General features: G+C 59.5%; 1 protein-coding gene across 2 annotated transcripts in view; it reads right to left on the reverse strand.

The window, feature by feature from the left end:
• The window catches only part of OBSCN (obscurin, cytoskeletal calmodulin and titin-interacting RhoGEF), a 168,049-nt gene that overhangs the window by 83,770 nt on the left and 66,367 nt on the right, over positions 1-17,912 (reverse strand). For both annotated transcript variants that reach the window (XM_030812735.1, XM_030812734.1), the window contains 19 exons: positions 17,754-17,858; positions 16,653-16,919; positions 16,164-16,433; positions 15,563-15,829; positions 15,205-15,471; positions 14,853-15,119; positions 13,495-13,767; positions 12,417-12,683; positions 11,931-12,197; positions 9,374-9,646; positions 8,685-8,951; positions 7,765-8,031; positions 7,401-7,664; positions 6,835-7,098; positions 3,310-3,573; positions 2,685-2,948; positions 1,855-2,118; positions 1,061-1,324; positions 433-696 (listed from right to left, as the gene is read on the reverse strand). In XM_030812735.1, the coding sequence (XP_030668595.1) occupies positions 433-696; positions 1,061-1,324; positions 1,855-2,118; positions 2,685-2,948; positions 3,310-3,573; positions 6,835-7,098; positions 7,401-7,664; positions 7,765-8,031; positions 8,685-8,951; positions 9,374-9,646; positions 11,931-12,197; positions 12,417-12,683; positions 13,495-13,767; positions 14,853-15,119; positions 15,205-15,471; positions 15,563-15,829; positions 16,164-16,433; positions 16,653-16,919; positions 17,754-17,858 (4,905 nt within the window). The remainder of the gene's footprint in view (positions 1-432; positions 697-1,060; positions 1,325-1,854; positions 2,119-2,684; positions 2,949-3,309; positions 3,574-6,834; positions 7,099-7,400; positions 7,665-7,764; positions 8,032-8,684; positions 8,952-9,373; positions 9,647-11,930; positions 12,198-12,416; positions 12,684-13,494; positions 13,768-14,852; positions 15,120-15,204; positions 15,472-15,562; positions 15,830-16,163; positions 16,434-16,652; positions 16,920-17,753; positions 17,859-17,912) is intronic.

A 17,912-nucleotide genomic window follows, 5' to 3' on the forward strand; every position in this document is an offset into this window, starting at 1 on the left:
AGGAACTACTCAAACGTTCTCAGCAGATTCAGTGGGGCCTGGCCTGACCACCTCCTCGGTGAGCCCCCAACCCTACTGTGCATGCCCATCAGCAGAAACACAGGCCCTCACCTCTAGGCCTGGGGCCCCAGAGCCCACGCACATGTGCAAGCCCCAGCAAGATGCCAGTGGCCCCAGACAGCTCTCCTGGACCCTGACGTCTGTCTGTGGGGCTCTCCTTTGGGTCCCTGCCCTATTCACCCCTGAGGTCCATATTCCCAGGCCCTAGATTAGGTCATCCAAGTGGGTTCCAGGTGCATTTGTGGGATGTATCACACAGGGGAGTGATTGAATGAGATGGCAATGACATCAAGAGGCACTGGGAGAGCACAGATCATGTGGGTTAGGTGGGAGAAGACAGGAATCACTCAGGTGGCCACATGTGGTCTTTACCCCTGATGGTGACTGTGGCCGAGGTCCTCTCCTGCCCGCACACACACGAGTACTCCCCAGTGTCTGCCATGGACAGGCCATGAATCTGCAGCTCACATCTGGTCCCGTCCTGCCTCAGGCTGTATCTGTCCCCACCTCTGAGGATTTCAGACCCCTTCCTCCACTCCACGGGGGCCGCCTTGCTCAGCTCACATTGCAGCATGGCCGTGGCCCCTTCTCTGGCCTCCTGGTTTTTCACATCTTCTATGAATCTGGCAGGCAGGGCTGGGAAGGACCAAGCAGTCATTGTGATTATCAGACCATCTGGAGTACTCTGTGGACTAGACATGGGCACTCACAAGGAGCCACACAAACCACCAAAGGACCACACATGAAAGAGCAAACAAATGTACACATGGGGAGGAAACAAATGGCCCCAGAGGAACAGAGAACACAAAAGGAGAAGGACATGCAGGTGAGGACACCTCCTGGATAAGACGGGAAGAGGGAGATGCCCAGAGGACCCCGGTTAAAGGACAGACAACCATGGGGTTGCCACAGAACCATGCCACATTTGAAGGCAGAAGGTGGTGACACAGAGATGTGTAGACACCAAGCCATGGTCTACACAGCTACACACAATCTTTACCCCTGACAGTGAGTGTGGCTGAGGTCCTCTCCTGCCCGCATACACATGAGTACTCCCCGGCATCCACTACAGCCAGGCCACGGATCTGCAGCTCACACCTGGACCCATCCTGCCTCAGGCTGTGTCTGTCCCCATCTCTGAGGGTCTCATGCCCCTTCCTCCACTCCACCGGTGCCACCTTGCTCAGCTCACACCACAGCGTGGCCATGGCTCCTTCTGTGGCCTCTTCATTCCTCAGACCCTTTATGAACTTGGAAGGCATGGCTGGGGAGGTCAAAAAACACAGATATGATCACATTCTCTGAGTACATGGAAGAGATAGGAAGGACGTGGATGGCAGAGACAAGACACAGAACCCAAATGGGCACAGGCCGCATGGGGGTGTGCTGAGCACAGGCTGTGGACTGGGACTTCCCTCAGTACAGACTGTACAGCACATGGCCATGGCCCCTCCTGTGGCCTCCTCACATCTCAACCTTCACAGCAATCTCTGGCACCCAGGCCCAGAGAGGGTCAGAAACACACAGAGAACATCAGGGGAAAGAATGTGACAGGATAGAAGACACAGAATCCAACGTGACAATGTCAACAGAGTCCTCGGAGGCACACAGTGGGAGCCGGCTAGAGAGGCTGCCTCCTCCTGCTTCCTGCAACAGCCCTGGAGGCTGGAAGAAGCTCATGCAGTTACACAGGCGGGCACAGACATGGGGAGAGAACGCAGCATGGGCAGAGATGGATGGCGTCAACACATGGACACGAGAGCACGGCGCTGCTTGGCCGCATGTGGCCTTTACCCCTGATGGTGAGCATGGCTGAGGTCCTCTCCTTCCCGCATATGCACAGGTACTCCCCAGCGTCCTCTGCCACCAGGCCGCAGATCTGCAGCTCACACCTGGCCCCATCCTGCCTCAGGCTGTGTCTGTCTCCATCTCTGAGGATCTCATGCCCCTTCCACCACTCCACGGGGGCCATCTTGCTCAGCTCACACTGCAGCGTGGCCGTTGCCCCTTCTGTGGCCTCTTTGTTCCTCAGACCCTCTGTGAACTTGATGGGTAGAGCTGGGGGAGGGTCAGAATATATGAACACAATCATGCTCTCTGAGCACATGGAAGATACAGAACATGGATGGCACAGAGAAGACATAGAACCTAACTGGACACAGGCCACACGTGGGGTGTGCTGAGCACAGGCTGTGGACTGGGGCTTCCCATGCTCCAGCCTGTCAGCACTGTAGCTGTGGCTCCTTCCATGGCCTCCTGAGTCCTCACACTTCATGTAACTCTGGCTGCCAGAGCCAGAGTATGTCAGACACACACGAGGACTGTGAGAGTCTCTGGAGCACTCTGTGGGGGGAGGACAGGACAGCATGAAGGGCAAGGTACAGAAGCCAACAGGACAACATGATGGAGCCCATCCTTGGAGGCACATGGGGTGGAAGCTGGCTGCAAGGCCGGTTTCTCCTGGTTCCCACAACAGCTCTGGAGGCTGGAAGGGACTCTGTAGAGTGATGGGAACAGGGTGGTGCAGATGCAGGGAGAGCACATGGGGTGAGTACAGACACACGGCATGACATCAGTACATGGACACCAGAAGATGGCTCTCCTTGGCCACATGTGGCCTTTACCCCTGACGGTGAGCACGGCCAAGGTCCTCTCCTGCCCGCACACGCACGCGTACTCCCCACTGTCTGCCATGGCCAGGCCACGAATCTGCAGCTCACATTTGGTCCCGTCCTGCCTCAGGCTGTATCTGTCCCCATCTCTGAGGGTCTCAGACCCCTTCCTCCACTCCACAGGGGCTGCACTGTTCAGCTCACACTGCAGCACGGCCGTGGCCCCTTCTCTGGCCTCCTGGTTTTTCACATCTTCTATGAACCTGGCAGGCAGGGCTGGGAAGGACCAAGCAGTCTGTGAGATCATCAGACTGTCTGGAAGACTCTGTGGATGGGACATGGACACCCACAAGGAGCCACACAAACCGCCAAAGGACCACATGTGAAGGAGCAAATAAACATTCACATGGGGAGGAAGCAAATGGCCCGGGAATAACAGAGAACACAAAGGGATGAACATGAGCATGAGGACACCTCCTGGACAAGAAGGGTAGGTGGGAGACAACCGGAGGACCTCAGGTGGAAAGAAGACAACCCCAGGGTTGCCACAGGGGCTGTGCCACACTGGAAGATGAGGATGACTCGGTGACATGTAGACACCAAGCCACGGGTCCACAAGGCCACATATGATCTTTACCCCTGATGGTGAGTGTGGCTGAGGTCCTCTGCTGCCCGCATATACACAAGTACTCCCCGGCATCCGCCATGGCCAGGCCACAGATCTGCAGCTCACACCTGGTCCCCTCCTGCCTCAGGATGTATCTGTCCCCATCTCTGAGGTTCTTGGACCCCTTCCTCCACTCCACAGGGGCCACCTTGCTCAGTTCACACCACAACATGACTGTGGCCCCTTCCACGGCCTCTTCATTCCTCAGACCCTCTGTGAACTTGGCCGGCAGGGCTGGAGGATCAGAAAGAGATGGCCACAATCACACCCTCTGAGCCCACAGAAGAGATAGGACATGGACAACACAGAGAAGACAGGGAAGCCATCTGAACACGGGCCGCTCCTGGGGCGTGCTGAGTACAGGCTGTGCACTGCAGCTTCCCATGGTCCAGCCCATTAGCATCGTGGTGTGGCCCCTTTTGAGGCATCCTCAGGCCTCATACTTTCTATGAACCTGTTTGGCAAGGCTGGAGAGGACATAAAGACCATGAGGCCCTCTGGAGACACCTGGGGACACTCAGCAAGGACACACTCCCGCTTTGGAGGAAACTAGGACTTAAAGCATGGACACATTGATGTGAAACAGTGCCCTGGGAGCAGAGAATAGACTGGCCGTGGACATGCAGGGGAAAGCCGCCCAGGACACAGAGGAGCTGGAATCCTAGCAGGGACCCCAAGATGATGGCAGACACATGGAATGGCCACAGGACCCATGCATGAGATGGGGAGGCAGAGATGGAACCAAACGGGATCTCCCCATCCCCAGGATCTTCTGCAGCCCATCCTGGCTCAGACCCAATCTGTCATCATGCTCAAGGGCCCAAGACCAGCCTGGTGGCTCAGTTACACTACACTGTGGCCCTGGTCTCATTCTGTGGCTCCCTATTTCATAGCTCCTTCAAAATTTTTTTTTCTTTTTCAGACAGGGTCTCAGTGTGTCGCCTAGGCTGGAGTGCAGTGGTGCCATCACAGCTCACTGAAGCCTCAAACTTGTGGCCTCAACCAATCCTCCCACCTCAGCCTCCTGAGTAGCTGGGACCACAGGTGCACACCACCACAACCAGCTAATTTTTATATTTTTTGTAGAGATAGGGTCTCCCTGGGTTGCCCAGGTTGGCCTGGAACTCTTAAGCTCAAATTATCCTCCTGCCTTGGCCTCCCAAAGTGCTGGGATTACAGGTGTGAGCCACCGCACCCAGCCTCATGATCTTGTTGAATAGCTGGAGGAAAAAGACACAAAATCAGCTGTCTAAAAATCTCCCACAAAATCATCCAGGCTCCTGCTTCTCATCAGTTCCTGCTGCTCCTGCGGCCAGAGCCCAGGGCAGACAGGGAGTAAGGAGCCTACTGCTGGGAGAGAGGAGGGTGCCACCCTCCACTTTGACTGTCACCCTGTGTTCATGATGCAAGCAGGAACCCCACGCAGCAGGTGCCCTGGTGCATGGGTCCAGCAGATAAGAAATGACCAACTGAATACACGAAGGAACCGTCCACCCGGACATGCCCTGCGTGCAGGAGATAGCCATGGATCACAGGGACAGGTGAGGGCCACTGTCTCCTGTGCACTGAGGCTGGGTGGCTTCCCAGCCCACCAGATGGAGACTGGAGCCTCAGAGTGCCCAGCTTCATCCCCTGGACACCCCCAGGGGAACTGCAGCTCGGAGCATCCTTGGGGCTTCGGGGTCCGGTGGAAACTTCCAGCATGCAAGGGTGCCCTCTTAGGAGGCACCAGAGGGGTCCAGCAGGGCACCCACCACCTGAAGCTTCCCCGGAACTCGCCCACTTCTGGAAGCAACTGCCTCAGGCAGCCAGCAGGGGTCCACTCTGGTCATCTGCTCTTCAGCCACCAGTCTGAGGAGGATGCAGATTAGCCCCTGGGCCCCTGTGTCTCTGTGTCTCTCCAACATGCTACACAGCCGTGTGACAGGGCCCAAAGTCTCTGCCCCTCTGGGGTGTCCTGGCGAGCCTGGTGGTGTGGTGCCTCCATGCCATGGAAGCTGTACTGTCAACACCGCTGGAGGTGCATGGAGGCCGGGCATCTCCACAAAGGTCTATGACACTTGTGCCTGTGACCGGAGCTACCTGCTTCAGGCACTGGCATCCAGACGGCTGTGCCTGGCCCCCAGAACCTGCCCCTTCACTGGCCTGAGGGATCCCTCCTTGCAGTGTGAGGGGAGACCACCAGAGTCCTGGGCGAGAAGGCCCTCGAGCTTGGGAGAGTCCTACCCTGCATTCCCTGTAAGGTGCCCAGGCCCTCCACCTGGGCCGGCTTTATCCCGTGTGCTTTCCCTGACGGAAGCGAGCCAGGCCCTCCAAGGCCCCGAGCACCTGCACACGCCACGCCACGCCACCAGCCACACCGGGCCATGGGTCCCAGCTCCACAGACACACGAGGCCAGGCCTGCAGGGCTCTGCCCCTTCTGCTGGTGGCTTGAGGCTGGAATCCTCTCCTTGCTGTGACTGAGAGGTTCAGGGCCCAGGGCGAGTCCTGCAGCCTCACGTCCCCAGGGGACCCAGCCATGGCTGAGATCCACTCCCACCCCCTACACATGAGGACACCCTAGATCTGCCGCAGGCAGGCCACAGGGCTCCGGACGTCCCGTCCTGGTCAAAGCCCCCATCTTGGATCATCTTGGGCCCCTTCTTCCACTCCACACAGCTGCTCTGCTTGGCTCACACACGAAGAGTCACTGTGGCTGCTCCTCCCCACAGTCACCCCATCACCTCCTCCCCACAGTCACCCCCATCACTTCCTCCCCACACTCATCCCCATCACCTCCTCCCCACACTCACCCCCATCACCTCCTCCCCACACTCACCCCCATCACCTCCTCCCCACACTCACCCCCATCACCTCCTCCTTACACTCACCCCCATCTCCTCCCCACAGTCACCCCCATCACCTCCTCTCCACAGTCACCCCCATCACCTCCTCCCCACACTCACCCCCATCACCTCCTCCTTACACTCACCCCCATCTCCTCCCCACAGTCACCCCCATCACCTCCTTTCCACAGTCACCCCCATCACCTCCCCTCCACAGTCACCCCCATCACCTCCTCCCCAAAGTCACCCTGCCTCTCTCCTCCTCACAATGGACCCTCCCCTTCCTGGCTGTGCACTCCAGCCCACCTGCCATCCCCCAACTCCCGTCTGTGTTCCGCTTCTGGGGCTCCTCCTTGATTGCCTTCCTGCCTTCCTAGTGTTTACCATGGAGAAGATCTGTGATCTCACTTTTCTAATGATTTGGTTCTCCCCACATCCTCTGTCTCTGCCTACAACCCCGTAGGGCTCAAACAGCCCTCTCTTCTCTGCTATCTTCCTGCTCCTGAGGTGGGTAACACGCAGCAGCTGTGGGGAATCCCTACTGAAGGAATGAAGGAACCACATGCAGAAAGACAGGGAAGGCCACAGTGCAGACGTGGGCACAAGGCAGGAATGTGCACACCCGCTCGGACATAGCCACCCATGCACGTGGCCAGGGGCAGTCATTACCCTTCACGGTGAGAGTGGCAGAGGTCCTCTCCTCCCCACACACACAGGAGTACTCCCCAGCATCTGCCACAGCCAGGCCACAGATCTGCAGCTCGCACACAGCCCCGTCCTGCCTCAGGCTGTGTCTGTCCCCATCTCTGAGGCTCTCACGCCCTTTCCTCCACTCCACGGGGGCCGCCTTGCTCAGCTCACACCGCAGCGTGACTGTGGCCCCTTCTGTGCCCTCTTGGTGTCTCAGTCTTCCTATGAAGTGGGCAGGCATGGCTGGGGAGGGATGGACAGACAGACACAGAGGGGATCAGACTCTGGGAAGCACAAGCGGACAGGCCATGGCGAGATGGAGGACAAGACAGACTCCCACAGGACAGGTCCCAGAGTGCCTCGAGGGTGGGAGTCTGGCTGCAAATGCCAGGTTCTCCTGGTTCCTTCCACAGCCCAGAAAGCTGGAAGGGATTCCGTGATGTGCTGGGAAGTGCATGGCACAGTCGGGGAGACTGGAACAGGTGTGACTGACAGCAGAGGTAAAAAATTGGACACCGGACACGGCTCTGGACACACAGTCTTACCCCTGATGGTGAGTGAGGCCGAGGTCCTCTCCTCTCCACACACACACGAGTACTCCCCGGCGTCCACCATGGCCAGGCCACGGATCTGCAGCTCACACATGGCCCCGTCCTGCCTCAGGCAGTATCTGTCCCCATCTCTGAGGGTCTCGGACCCCTTTCTCCACTCCACGGGGGCTGCCTTGCTCAGCTCACACCGCAGCGTGGCCGTGGCCCCTTCTGTGGCCTCCTTGTTTCTCAGTTTCCCGATGAACTGGGCAGGCAGGGCTGCAGGAAAGTCAGACACAGAGAGCATCGTCTTTGCTCCCCTGCGTTGGAGGAAGTGGCATCTTTGGGCCACATGGGCAGGGTGGACGGAGATGCTTACCAGTCACCGTGAGGGTGGCAGAAGTAGTCTGGTCCCCGAAGGAGCATGAGTACATCCCGCTGTCCTGCGGCCGGAGGTCCCGGACCACCAGCTCCAGCACGGCACCCTCCTGGCGTAAGCTGTATTTGTCACCCGGCCTCAGGACCTTGTCTCCACAGCACCACTCCACGGGCGCAGCCACAGATGACAGCACACAGCGCAGTGTGGCAGCACCACCCTCCAGCACCTCCAGGTCCTTCAGGGCCTCCCGGAACCGCACTGGCCGTGCTGCAGACAGGCACAGGCTCAGCTTGCCCTCCCCCGACTGAAGTCCACTAGGGGTCCCCTATAGGTGGTGGAGGGCTGGGGACATCAGCTGCAGGGTCCCCCTTCTCCTTTGGGGCCTGTGGCAGCGACCTTGAGACTTCTGGAAAGGGGCAGCTCTGAGGGTGAGGGATAGAAAGGGTGAACCAAGCAGGAGAACAGAAGGACGGGGTGTGAGGGACCTGTGCCGGCCAAATTCACAGTTGGAAGCCCTAGCCCAGACCTCAAAGCGTGGCTGTGATGAGGAAAGTAAGGTCAAAAGAGGTCACAGTGGGCCCTAACACACTGTGGCTGGCACCTCCTAAGATAGGAGGTCAGGGACACAGGCATGCACAGAGGGATGGCCCTTCAGAGACGCAGAGGAGACAGCTCTGCGGGGCGGCTCCTGCAGGTGGCACAGGCCAGGGCGGAAGCCAAGCAGGGTGGACAAGGTGCCAGGGAGAGCCAGAAAGGACACGGGGAGCCATGGGTGCCCCATACAGGATGTACGGGAACCTGGGTCCTCCCGCCTTGGGCTCCTTGTGGGCGCACATGCCCTGCCCTGAAGACGGTGCTGCCTGAGAAGAGAGCTGTAGGCACCTGGCCTGTGGCGGGGCTTTGGGGCTGCTGGGGCTCACCGTGCACCCTGACAATGGAGCTGCTGTAGGCGCCCCCAGCCTCACACTTGTAGCGTCCGCTGTCTTGCAGGGTGGCCCCAGTGATGAGCAGCTGGGCCCGGTGGCCCTCGTGGCTCAGCTGGCACCGGGCAGATCCCCGCAGGGTCTTCCCATCCTTGGTCCAGCACACAGGACTGTCGCAGGTGCTGGTCTCGCACACCAGGGTCAAGTCCTCACCCTCTGTGATGGTGGCATCTGTGAGCTCCCGGGAGAAGATGCTTGGCTTCTCTGGGGGACAGAGAGAGAAGCAGGAGCATGTGGGATCCTGTCGTGCTGCCGCTGGAGGGGCCAACAGGGAGAGACCCTGGGTCTCACTGCGGACCAGGCAATACCCTGGCTCAGCACCCACCAGCCACCCTCATGCTGGGGCCACGCAACAGGCTGCGGAGGGAACGGGGCAGGCTCCATGCGGCTCCTGCCCCAGTGGGGATGCAGCCTGGCCCGGGCCACGCCAAGCACAGTTCTGCAAACCATGCGGAAGCATTCATCCTGAAAGAGCCCAATTCAGCCTTCTGAGCCCCCACCCCACAGTAAGCCAATGGTGCTTTCTCTGTGAGCCCAGGGATACTGGGCACATGGCTGAGCTGCCATCCACCTCTCCACCTGTCTGCAGCTCTGAGCAACATGTGCGACGTGGGCATGCGACCCACCAGTGACCCGCAGGGTGGCTGAGGCCCGCTGGTCACCCGCCTCAAAGTAGATAGTGCCCGAGTCCTTCAGCGCCAGCTGCCGCAGGGTCAGCACGTGGTAGCCCCCAGGCTGGGCCTCGATCTCATTGAGCTCGTTAGCATGCAGGGGTGTCTTGTCCAGGAACCAGTGCACAGGCTCATAGTTGGCCGGGGAGATCCGGCAATGGAAGGTGGCTGAGGAGCCCTCCTGCACATCCACATCCTCCAGGTCCTCGATGATGTGCACTCTCCGGCCTGCAAAGGCACAGACTGCTCAGGGGCCCCACCATCCTGGGCAGGCTCAGCCAGCAGTGCTCCCCAGGACAGAGTAAGGTGGCTGTGTTTTAACAAGTTTGTAGGGACAGAACTCTGAAAACAGTAAGTGGGTCAGAGTTTGAACGGTCCAAAGACACTTGTTTGAGGACCACTGGGAGCCCCGAGCCCACCTCTCTGCACCTTGGAGGTCCTTCTGCAAGGCTTGCTGGGTGAGTCTGCAGCCTCCTGAGAACCCAGGAGAGCACACTCCTGCCCCCTTTCCAAGCTGTGCTCCCAGGAGCAGTTGGCTCCCAAACCTACTTACCCAGCTGTGTGTATCATTACAATTGTGCCATGAAATTAACTCTTGTAGTAACAGATGAAACAGGAGTGTGAAAAAAAAATGGCTACACTTATGTTGAAATTTAAATCAAATGCTTAGAAGATAGGAAATGTGAATTCCTAGAAACGAGGTTTTTTGGCTGTTGAATTAGGGATGGTAAGAGATGAGCGTTTCTGAATATCGAGACAGGTCCTGCATTCAGATTCCTTCTGCATGCACGAGTGTCCTGCAGGCACAACTCCACCTCAAAGAAGCTGACCCCAGCCCAGGCAATGAACATGGAGGAAGAGCTCTCATCAGTGGATGGCACACAAGGAAATGGCTTTGGCTCCCAGACCAGGCCAGTCGACATCCTCATACGTTAAATTTTTATTTTATTTTATTTTTGTAGAGACGGAATCTCACTCTGTCTCCCAGGCTGGAGTGCAGTGGCGCGATTTTGGCTCACTGCAACCTCTGCCTCCCGGGTTCAAGCAATGCTCCTGCCTCAGCCTCCTGAGTAGCTGAGATTACAGGCACGTGCCACCATGCCTGACTAATTTTTGTATTTTTAATAGAGATGGGGTTTCACCATGTTGGCCAGGCTGGTCTAGAACTCCTGATCTCATGATCCACCTGCCTCAGCCTCCCAAAGTGCTGGGATTACAGGCGTGAGCCACTGAGCCCAGCCATGTTAAACTTTAAAAGAGCATCTTTTGTTAGCTTATGACTCTCACTCTTGATGGCTTTTTTAAAAATTAACTATGGGTACCAACTTTATTAGATCATGGGGCTTTACTGTGCTAACAGAATGCTTTCACCAGGGTCACCAAATCCATTGGAGAGAAAAAATCAGTGATGATTCCTGGTTTACGTTACTTCTGATGATCACAACTGGGGCCTTTCAAATACTGAACCCTGTGAACGCCCTGTGGTCAGACCCCAGTAGGGACCTCCTGCAAACTCAGCTCTGGACACCAGCCCGGGATTTCAGAGCCAAGTGAAGGCTGCGGTGAGGGGGCTGGGCCTCGCCTGCTCTGATCCCAATGTGCCTGATGACCTTGCCCTGGCCATGGATCCACTAAAGTTTCAGTTTTCTTATCTACAGAGTGGAGAGAATGACAGCTCTCACTCTGCCTGCCACTCAAATGTGGAGCCAAACAGTAAGATCAAACAACCATCTACTATGATCTGAATGTTCCCCTGGAAACTCATGTTGAAACTTAATCCCAATGTGGCAATATTAAGAGGTGGAGCCTTTAGGAGGGGATTGGGTCTAAGGCGGGAATGGATTAATCCATTCATGGATCAATGGGTTAACAGGTTAATGGGTTAAAGTGCTTTCATGCGAGTGGTGGCTTTAAAAGAAGATGAAGAGAGGCCCAAGCTAGCAACTCAGCCCCCTCCCCATGGGATGCCCCGTGCCATCCCCTGGAGACTGTGCAGAGAGTCCCTGTCAGCAAAAGGGCCCTCACCAGATGTGGCCCCTTGACCTTGGACTTCCCAGCCTCCAGAGCTGTAAGAAGTAAATTTATTTCCTTTATAAATTACCCAGTTTCAGGTATGCTGTTGTAAACAAGAAAAAGACTAAAATGCCACTGTAACTCTCAATGACAACCCTAATGACCATCAGTTCTTCCCTGGGAGCACCTGAGGCTGCCTGGCACGGCCGAGTCAGGCTGTCTCTCTGGGATAAGGGTGACAGGTTGTATGTACAGATACATGCTGAGCTCACACATGGGGGCCAGGCACACAGGGCATGTGGGAGAAACACACAGTGAGCAAATAAACACATGAGTAAGTGAGCACCAGCAGCTCATTCACAGCCATGCTGGGGAGCCTCAGTGACCACCCAGGGTGCATCCCTATACCCTCATGATAAGAAACTGAGGCTGGGCCTGTCCACCTCCAAGTCTCCAGTGCCATTCAAAGCCTAGGCCCGAGCACACTTGGCCGCCTCACCTTGCACTAGGAGCTGGGCCTGGGACTGGGCCTGGCCAATGTCGCAGGTGTAGGTGTCGCTGTCTGCCTTCTCCAGGGCACTGATGGTGAGCCGCAGGGCCAGGCCCTCCTGGCTGGGCTGGTGCTTCCTTGAGGCCCGTAGCTCCAAGAGGCCCTTGCGCCAGGTCACTGTGGCCGCGGGGCGCTCTGTCTTGCACGTGAACACAGCTGTGCCTTTCTCCTCCACCTGCAGGTTGGTCAGCTCCTCTGTGAAGCAGTTGGCTTTTTCTGGGGCAGGGAGATGGAGGCAGAATAGGTGGGGCGTGAGGTCTGCACAGACCCCAGGCCGGCCCCGTTATCTTCCAGGCCCGGCTGCGGAAGCTCTGGGACCTGAGTTGAGCCCTTCCACCTGGGACAGAGGAGCTCAGGCTCCAGGGGGTGGCCCCGTGCCCCGCTAGGGCAGAGAAGCCACTCCAGGGCCACGCGTGGGGCTCCTGCGGCATTTACCTTCCACACGGAGGCTGGCTGTGCTCTTGGAAGCCTCCACCTCACACGTGTACTCGCCCGCGTCCTTGAGCGAGGCCCCGCGGATGACCAGCATGGCAATCGTGCCCTCGCAGACCACATCGTACTTCTGGCTCTTGCGGATGGCCTTCCTGTCCTTCAGCCAGTGCACGGGCGTTCCCGCCCGTGACAGCTCACAGCGCAGCTCCACGTCCTCCCCTGGTGCCACCCGCTGGTCTTCCAGGGGCTTGATGATGGCCACTGGCCTCTCTGAAGGGAGCAGGGACAGCTGCCCTTGAAGCACAGCCAGGGCCATGGCGCCAGCCACAGATGACTGCAGCCACATCCCCAGCCACCATCTGGGCTACAGCCATAGCCCTAGGCACAGACCCAGCCAAAACCTACCACCTCCACCATGACCAGGACTGGGGCAAGGACAAGCATCTGAGAACATTCACTCTCTGGCGACCAAGACAACAGAACCTGCAACCCCCAAACTCTGGGACCTCGGCCCTCAGGAGCTTCAGAGTCCTGGAATGTTAGTGTCTCCACTGTCACCATGGTGGGACTCAGGAGGCAGAAAGATCAAAAACTACGGAATTTTATCCCCTGGCATCTCTCAGGCCCACGCTGGCATCCTCTGAGTGTGCCCCACAGAGCTGCACCAAGTGTGCTCGTCAGGGACGCAAACTCGGGCGCAGGCGGTGATGTCAGCGGAGCAGGTGGCTGGGGCCTCAGGCCGGTGCTGCCAGACTGGCCCTGTGAGCCACAGCTCCGGGAGCTACCAAGTGCTCAGGGCACTCAGACCACGGGTTGGAAAAGAATCCAGGCCTATATCAGAGCTCAGAGAAGAGTGCGACCCCAATTCCATGCGAGAACTGCCCCCAGCATCCAGCAGATGCCTCAGGCCCTGTGGCTTCTAGAAGGGGTGCTCTGCAGCAGCTGGGGGAGGCAGAGCCCAAAAGCACCCCCACCAGCTTTTGCAGCCAGGGGGCCCCAGCTCCTGGACTCCTGGGGACAGGCCCAGGGTCCCCACTCCTCAGCCCAGGTGATAAGCCCCCGTCCGGCAGGCCCTGCCCACCTCTGACAATGAGTGAGGCCTTGGAGGTGAGACCCCGCACAGAGAAGACCACCTCCCCGGCATCACTCGGCACAGCCTCCTGGACCACCAGGATGTATTTTCGGCCCTGACGTGTGGCCTGGAAGCGGCTGGAGCTGCCCACCGTCTTCCCACCGACTGTCCACATGGCCGGGTCGCTGGCGCTCTCATGGGACAGGACGCATTCGAAGCTGCAGCTCTCCCCCTCCACCACCTCCATTGTCTTCAGCCTCTTGGTGATGCCCACGTGCAGATCTGCGGGCCATCAGAGACTGTCAGGCCAGGTGAGAGGACAGCACTGCCCTGGGCCAGACCCTGGGAGGGATCAGAGCCCAAGGGACCAGACCCTGGGAGGGATCAGAGCCCACAGGGACCAGACCCCAGGAGGGGCTGGATCCCTTAGAGGGACCAGACCCCACAGGGACCAGACCCTGGGAGAGGCCAGGCCCTGGGGGACAGGGTGCCACATTGCATCAGCCAACGAGTAGATGCCCCTCCGCTGGAGCTGGCTGTCCCCTGGCACCTGCATAACCAACAGCTCTGAGCTCCAATCAGGGTGGCAGGGAGAGGGAGAACCCATGGTTGTCACAGGGAGGAGAGGAGGCACAGGACCCCGGATGAGGGGCCCCCAGGTAGGCTAGTCCCGGCTCCAGGACAAACTCGCCATGCCTCCTGCCCCTTCCCCATCTCGTTACAAGACTGTCAAGGACCAGCAAACAGGCTGGTTACGCCACCTGTCACCCACATGAGAATGCCACTGGGACCAGGCACACACACAGAGGGGGCTAGGTAGCCCCGCTGCAGTTGAGGGAACTGCCCCTGAAAAGCAGGACAGGTTCCAGGGCACGCACGCCCCCAAGGCTGCAGGGCTGGGTTCAGGGATGGCTCTACCCTGCCAGCCCAGTGGCCTTGAGGCCTTGCTGGGGCCCCGTGAAGGACAGAGACGTGGCCTATTCACAGCCCCTGCCTGGCATCTTGGCTTCTCCCTGGCCATCCCCATTGGTGTCCCCACACTAGCCTGGTGGCTTCCATGCAGACACGTCCTCTGGTACAGGGCAACATCCCCAGGCTATGTCGGGACCACCAGGCAGGGACAGCACAGCCTCCAACCCTGGCTCCGGGACCCATCGTCCCTGGGTCCACCTGCCTGCACGCAGGCCTCACAGGACCACGTCAAGCCATGGCTTCCCCAGAAGGCTCCCCTGACCTCCCCGGCTCAGCAGAGCAGCCCTTCAATCTCAGAGAATGACGTGGGCCACCCAGGTAGTGGCTGGCCCCACATCCATGCCCACCCAGCACACCTCCCTTCCCCGAGCTCCGCCGTGCCCGCAGCCACACACCGTGCACGCTGACCCGGGCCCGGGTCTCCTCGGAGCCCACGTGGCAGGTGTACAGGCCAGCGTCTTCAGGGCTCAAGTCATGCACCATGAGCCCCCGCGTGCCCGCCGTGTGCAGGAAGTCATACTTGTCGCTGGGGCCCAGCTGCACGCCATCTTTGCGCCACACCACATGGGCCTCGGGGTCAGAGACCTCACACTGCAGGGCCAGGGTGCCGTGCTCCTCTGCGGACAGGTCATCCAGCGCCTTCAGGAACACCACCGGCTTCACTGCAGGAGGGATAAGAGGGTGAGGGGAGGCCAGCGCCTGTCCCATCCCTAGTGGGACGTCCCAAAGACTCGTAGGACGACTCACCTAGGACCTCCAGGCGGGCAGAGGTTGACACCTTCAGGGAGGAGGCGCGTACTATGCCCGCGTCAGCCCGCCGGATGCTCTTCAGTACCAGCGTGTGGCGCCGGCCCTTGTGCGAGATCTCATGGAAGCTGTCGTTGTACAGGGGCATCCCATTGAGGGACCACTCGACCTCCTCATCCTCGTGGGACAGCTCACAGGAGAAGCTGGCCCAGCCCTCCTCCGTGGCCTCTGCATCCTGCAGCGGCCCTGTCACTGTCACCTCCCGCGCTGCAAGAGACACACCGGGCCTCAGTGCCCACATCACCAGGCAACCCCTCCCCAAAACCCTCTCAGTAGCCCCATGCCCCTCATGCCCCACCTTCCACAGTGACCTCAGTGCTGCTGTGGGCGCTGCCCGCCTGGCACCGGTAGACACCAGCATCGGCAGGCATGAGCCGGAGGATGCGCAGCTCGGCCATCTGACCCTCCAGGCTCATCTTAAACTTCTCAGAGGGAGACAGGGGCGTGTCATCCTTGTACCACTGCACAGCCTTGGGGGCTGGCCGGAAGTCGCAGGACAGGACCACTGACTGCAGCTCACGCCCTGTCTTGGGCTCCAATGGCCGTGTGAGGACTACGGGGATGTCTGCAGGGAGTGGGGACAGGCTGGGCCACGGCGCCACAGGAACCAATCACCCTGCCCTGCCTGCCGAGCCCTGAGCCTGCTCACCTATGGCCTTGAACTGTGTCTTCCCCTGGCCCTGAACTGTGCCCTCTGTGATCCTGAACTGTGTCCTCCCCTGGCCCTGAGTGATATCCATCTGTGGCCCTGAACTGTGTCCAGTCACTGCCCTAAGCCTTCTCCTCCCACAGCCCTGCCCTGTACCCACCCACAGCCCTGTCCAGGCCTCCCAACAGCCCTGAACCTTGTCCTCTTGTGGCTCTGCCCCACATCCACCCACCGGGGCGGGAGCGCTCACCTGAGACCACCAGGCGGGCAGAGGAGCGAGACTTGCCAATGGTGAAGTGCACGGGCCCGGTCATGGTGGAGCAGGTCCGCCGCAGCATCAGCCGGTGCACCGTGCCTTCCTGCTCCAGGCCCACATTCCCCCCATCCTGCAACACTGTCTTCCCCAGGAGCCACTTAGGTGGCCGCACTGAGGGGATGGAGGTCTCACACTCAAACCAGGCAGGAGCAGGCTCCATCACTGTCACGTCCTGCAGACCCCGCACAATGGTGATGGATTGCTCTGTTGGGGAGGAGCAGTCGCTGGTGGATCCCGCGGATAAGACGTGCTGCCCCTCCGGCAGGGTTCCTTCCTGGGAACAAGCCCCCACCCCACTAGATGCATGCTAGCATCCTCTTGAGCTGCCCGGACCCAGCGTCTCCAGGAGTGTAGGGCAAACCATGGACCTGGGAGACTCCCCCCAACAAAAGCAACCTGCAGAGCTGCCCTCCCTGCCTGCACCTTCCACAAAGAACTGTGCACTGGTCTTGACATCACCGGCGTCACAGGTGTAGGTGTCCTCGTCCTCTGCCTGGACGTCGCTGATGATCAGCTTGCGGTAGAGGCCATCACTGACCAGCTCGTACTTGGGCCCGGGCTGCAGCTCCTGACTGCCCTTGAACCACCGCACGTGGGCGCTGGCCCGGGACACCTGACACTCCAGCACACCGCGGTGCTTCTCCATGGCAATCTTGTCCCGCAGCGGGCGCACGAGGGTCACTGGCAGCTCTGTGAGCGTGGTGGGGGCATGGGGTGGATCAGAGACGGTGCTCCAGGCTCCCAGGCACAGGCTCCGACAAGGCACTGAGGGTCTTGGGCAGCCAAGGACCCAGACCCTGCTAGGCCCCAACAGCCCATGTCTGCCCGCCAGGGGCCAGCAGGTGGTCAGGCCGAGTGTCCCCCTTAGAGCTGTGCTAGGACCTGCTCCACAGAGCAGACCACCAGCAAGGGGAGTGCGCCCACCTCTGCCTGCCCTGCCCTCCCATATCCCACACTCCCACTTCCACCGCCCAGGTCCTGCCCGCTGTCCCAGCCCACCAAGAGCAGGGTAGGCCCCGCCCCATGTAGCCCCACCCCCTGCAGTCCTCCTCAAACCCCCACTTCCGAACCATAACCACATACCCTAGCCCAGTCCCAGGAACTCATGTCCCTCCCCGTACACCTCTGACTAGCCCTACTGGCCCATCCCCACTCCGCCTGTCTGCAGAGCCTCCCTCCCTGCCGCCCCAGCACCACTCTCCCTGATTCTCCTCCTCGCTGCCACCAGGTAGCACCCCCGCCCCCACCATGCCCCCCCCACAGGGCCTCACACCTGGCCTCTCCAGCACTCGCTGCAGCCCGAGGGAGCATTTATCAGGATCTGTTTTAAGGAAGGGAGAAGCCCCTCATGGCCACTTCTTTGGCCCCTATCTTCCTGCCAAGGAGGTGACACCCCCTTCCCTCCTCGTGAGTCCCTGCTGTCCTGGTCCTGAGAGTGGGCCTGGGGCGTCCAGGCCTGCGCTGAGCCAGCTGGCCACACATGCACACTGTCCAGCCCCGCCCTCCCCTCAGCCCCCACCTTACCCTTCACTCGGAGCTGGGCTCGCGATTCTGCATTTTCGGCTACAAATTGGATCTCTCCTGCATCTTCCGCCAGGACTCTCCGGTAGATCAGAGTGTATGTCCTTCCTGGGGACAAAGGCAGCTCAGTATGGGCGGGGGCAGAGGAAGACCTGGGGGCCG

Source organism: Nomascus leucogenys, chromosome 5 (genome assembly GCF_006542625.1).
Source record: "Nomascus leucogenys isolate Asia chromosome 5, Asia_NLE_v1, whole genome shotgun sequence".
Lineage (NCBI taxonomy): Eukaryota > Metazoa > Chordata > Mammalia > Primates > Hylobatidae > Nomascus > Nomascus leucogenys.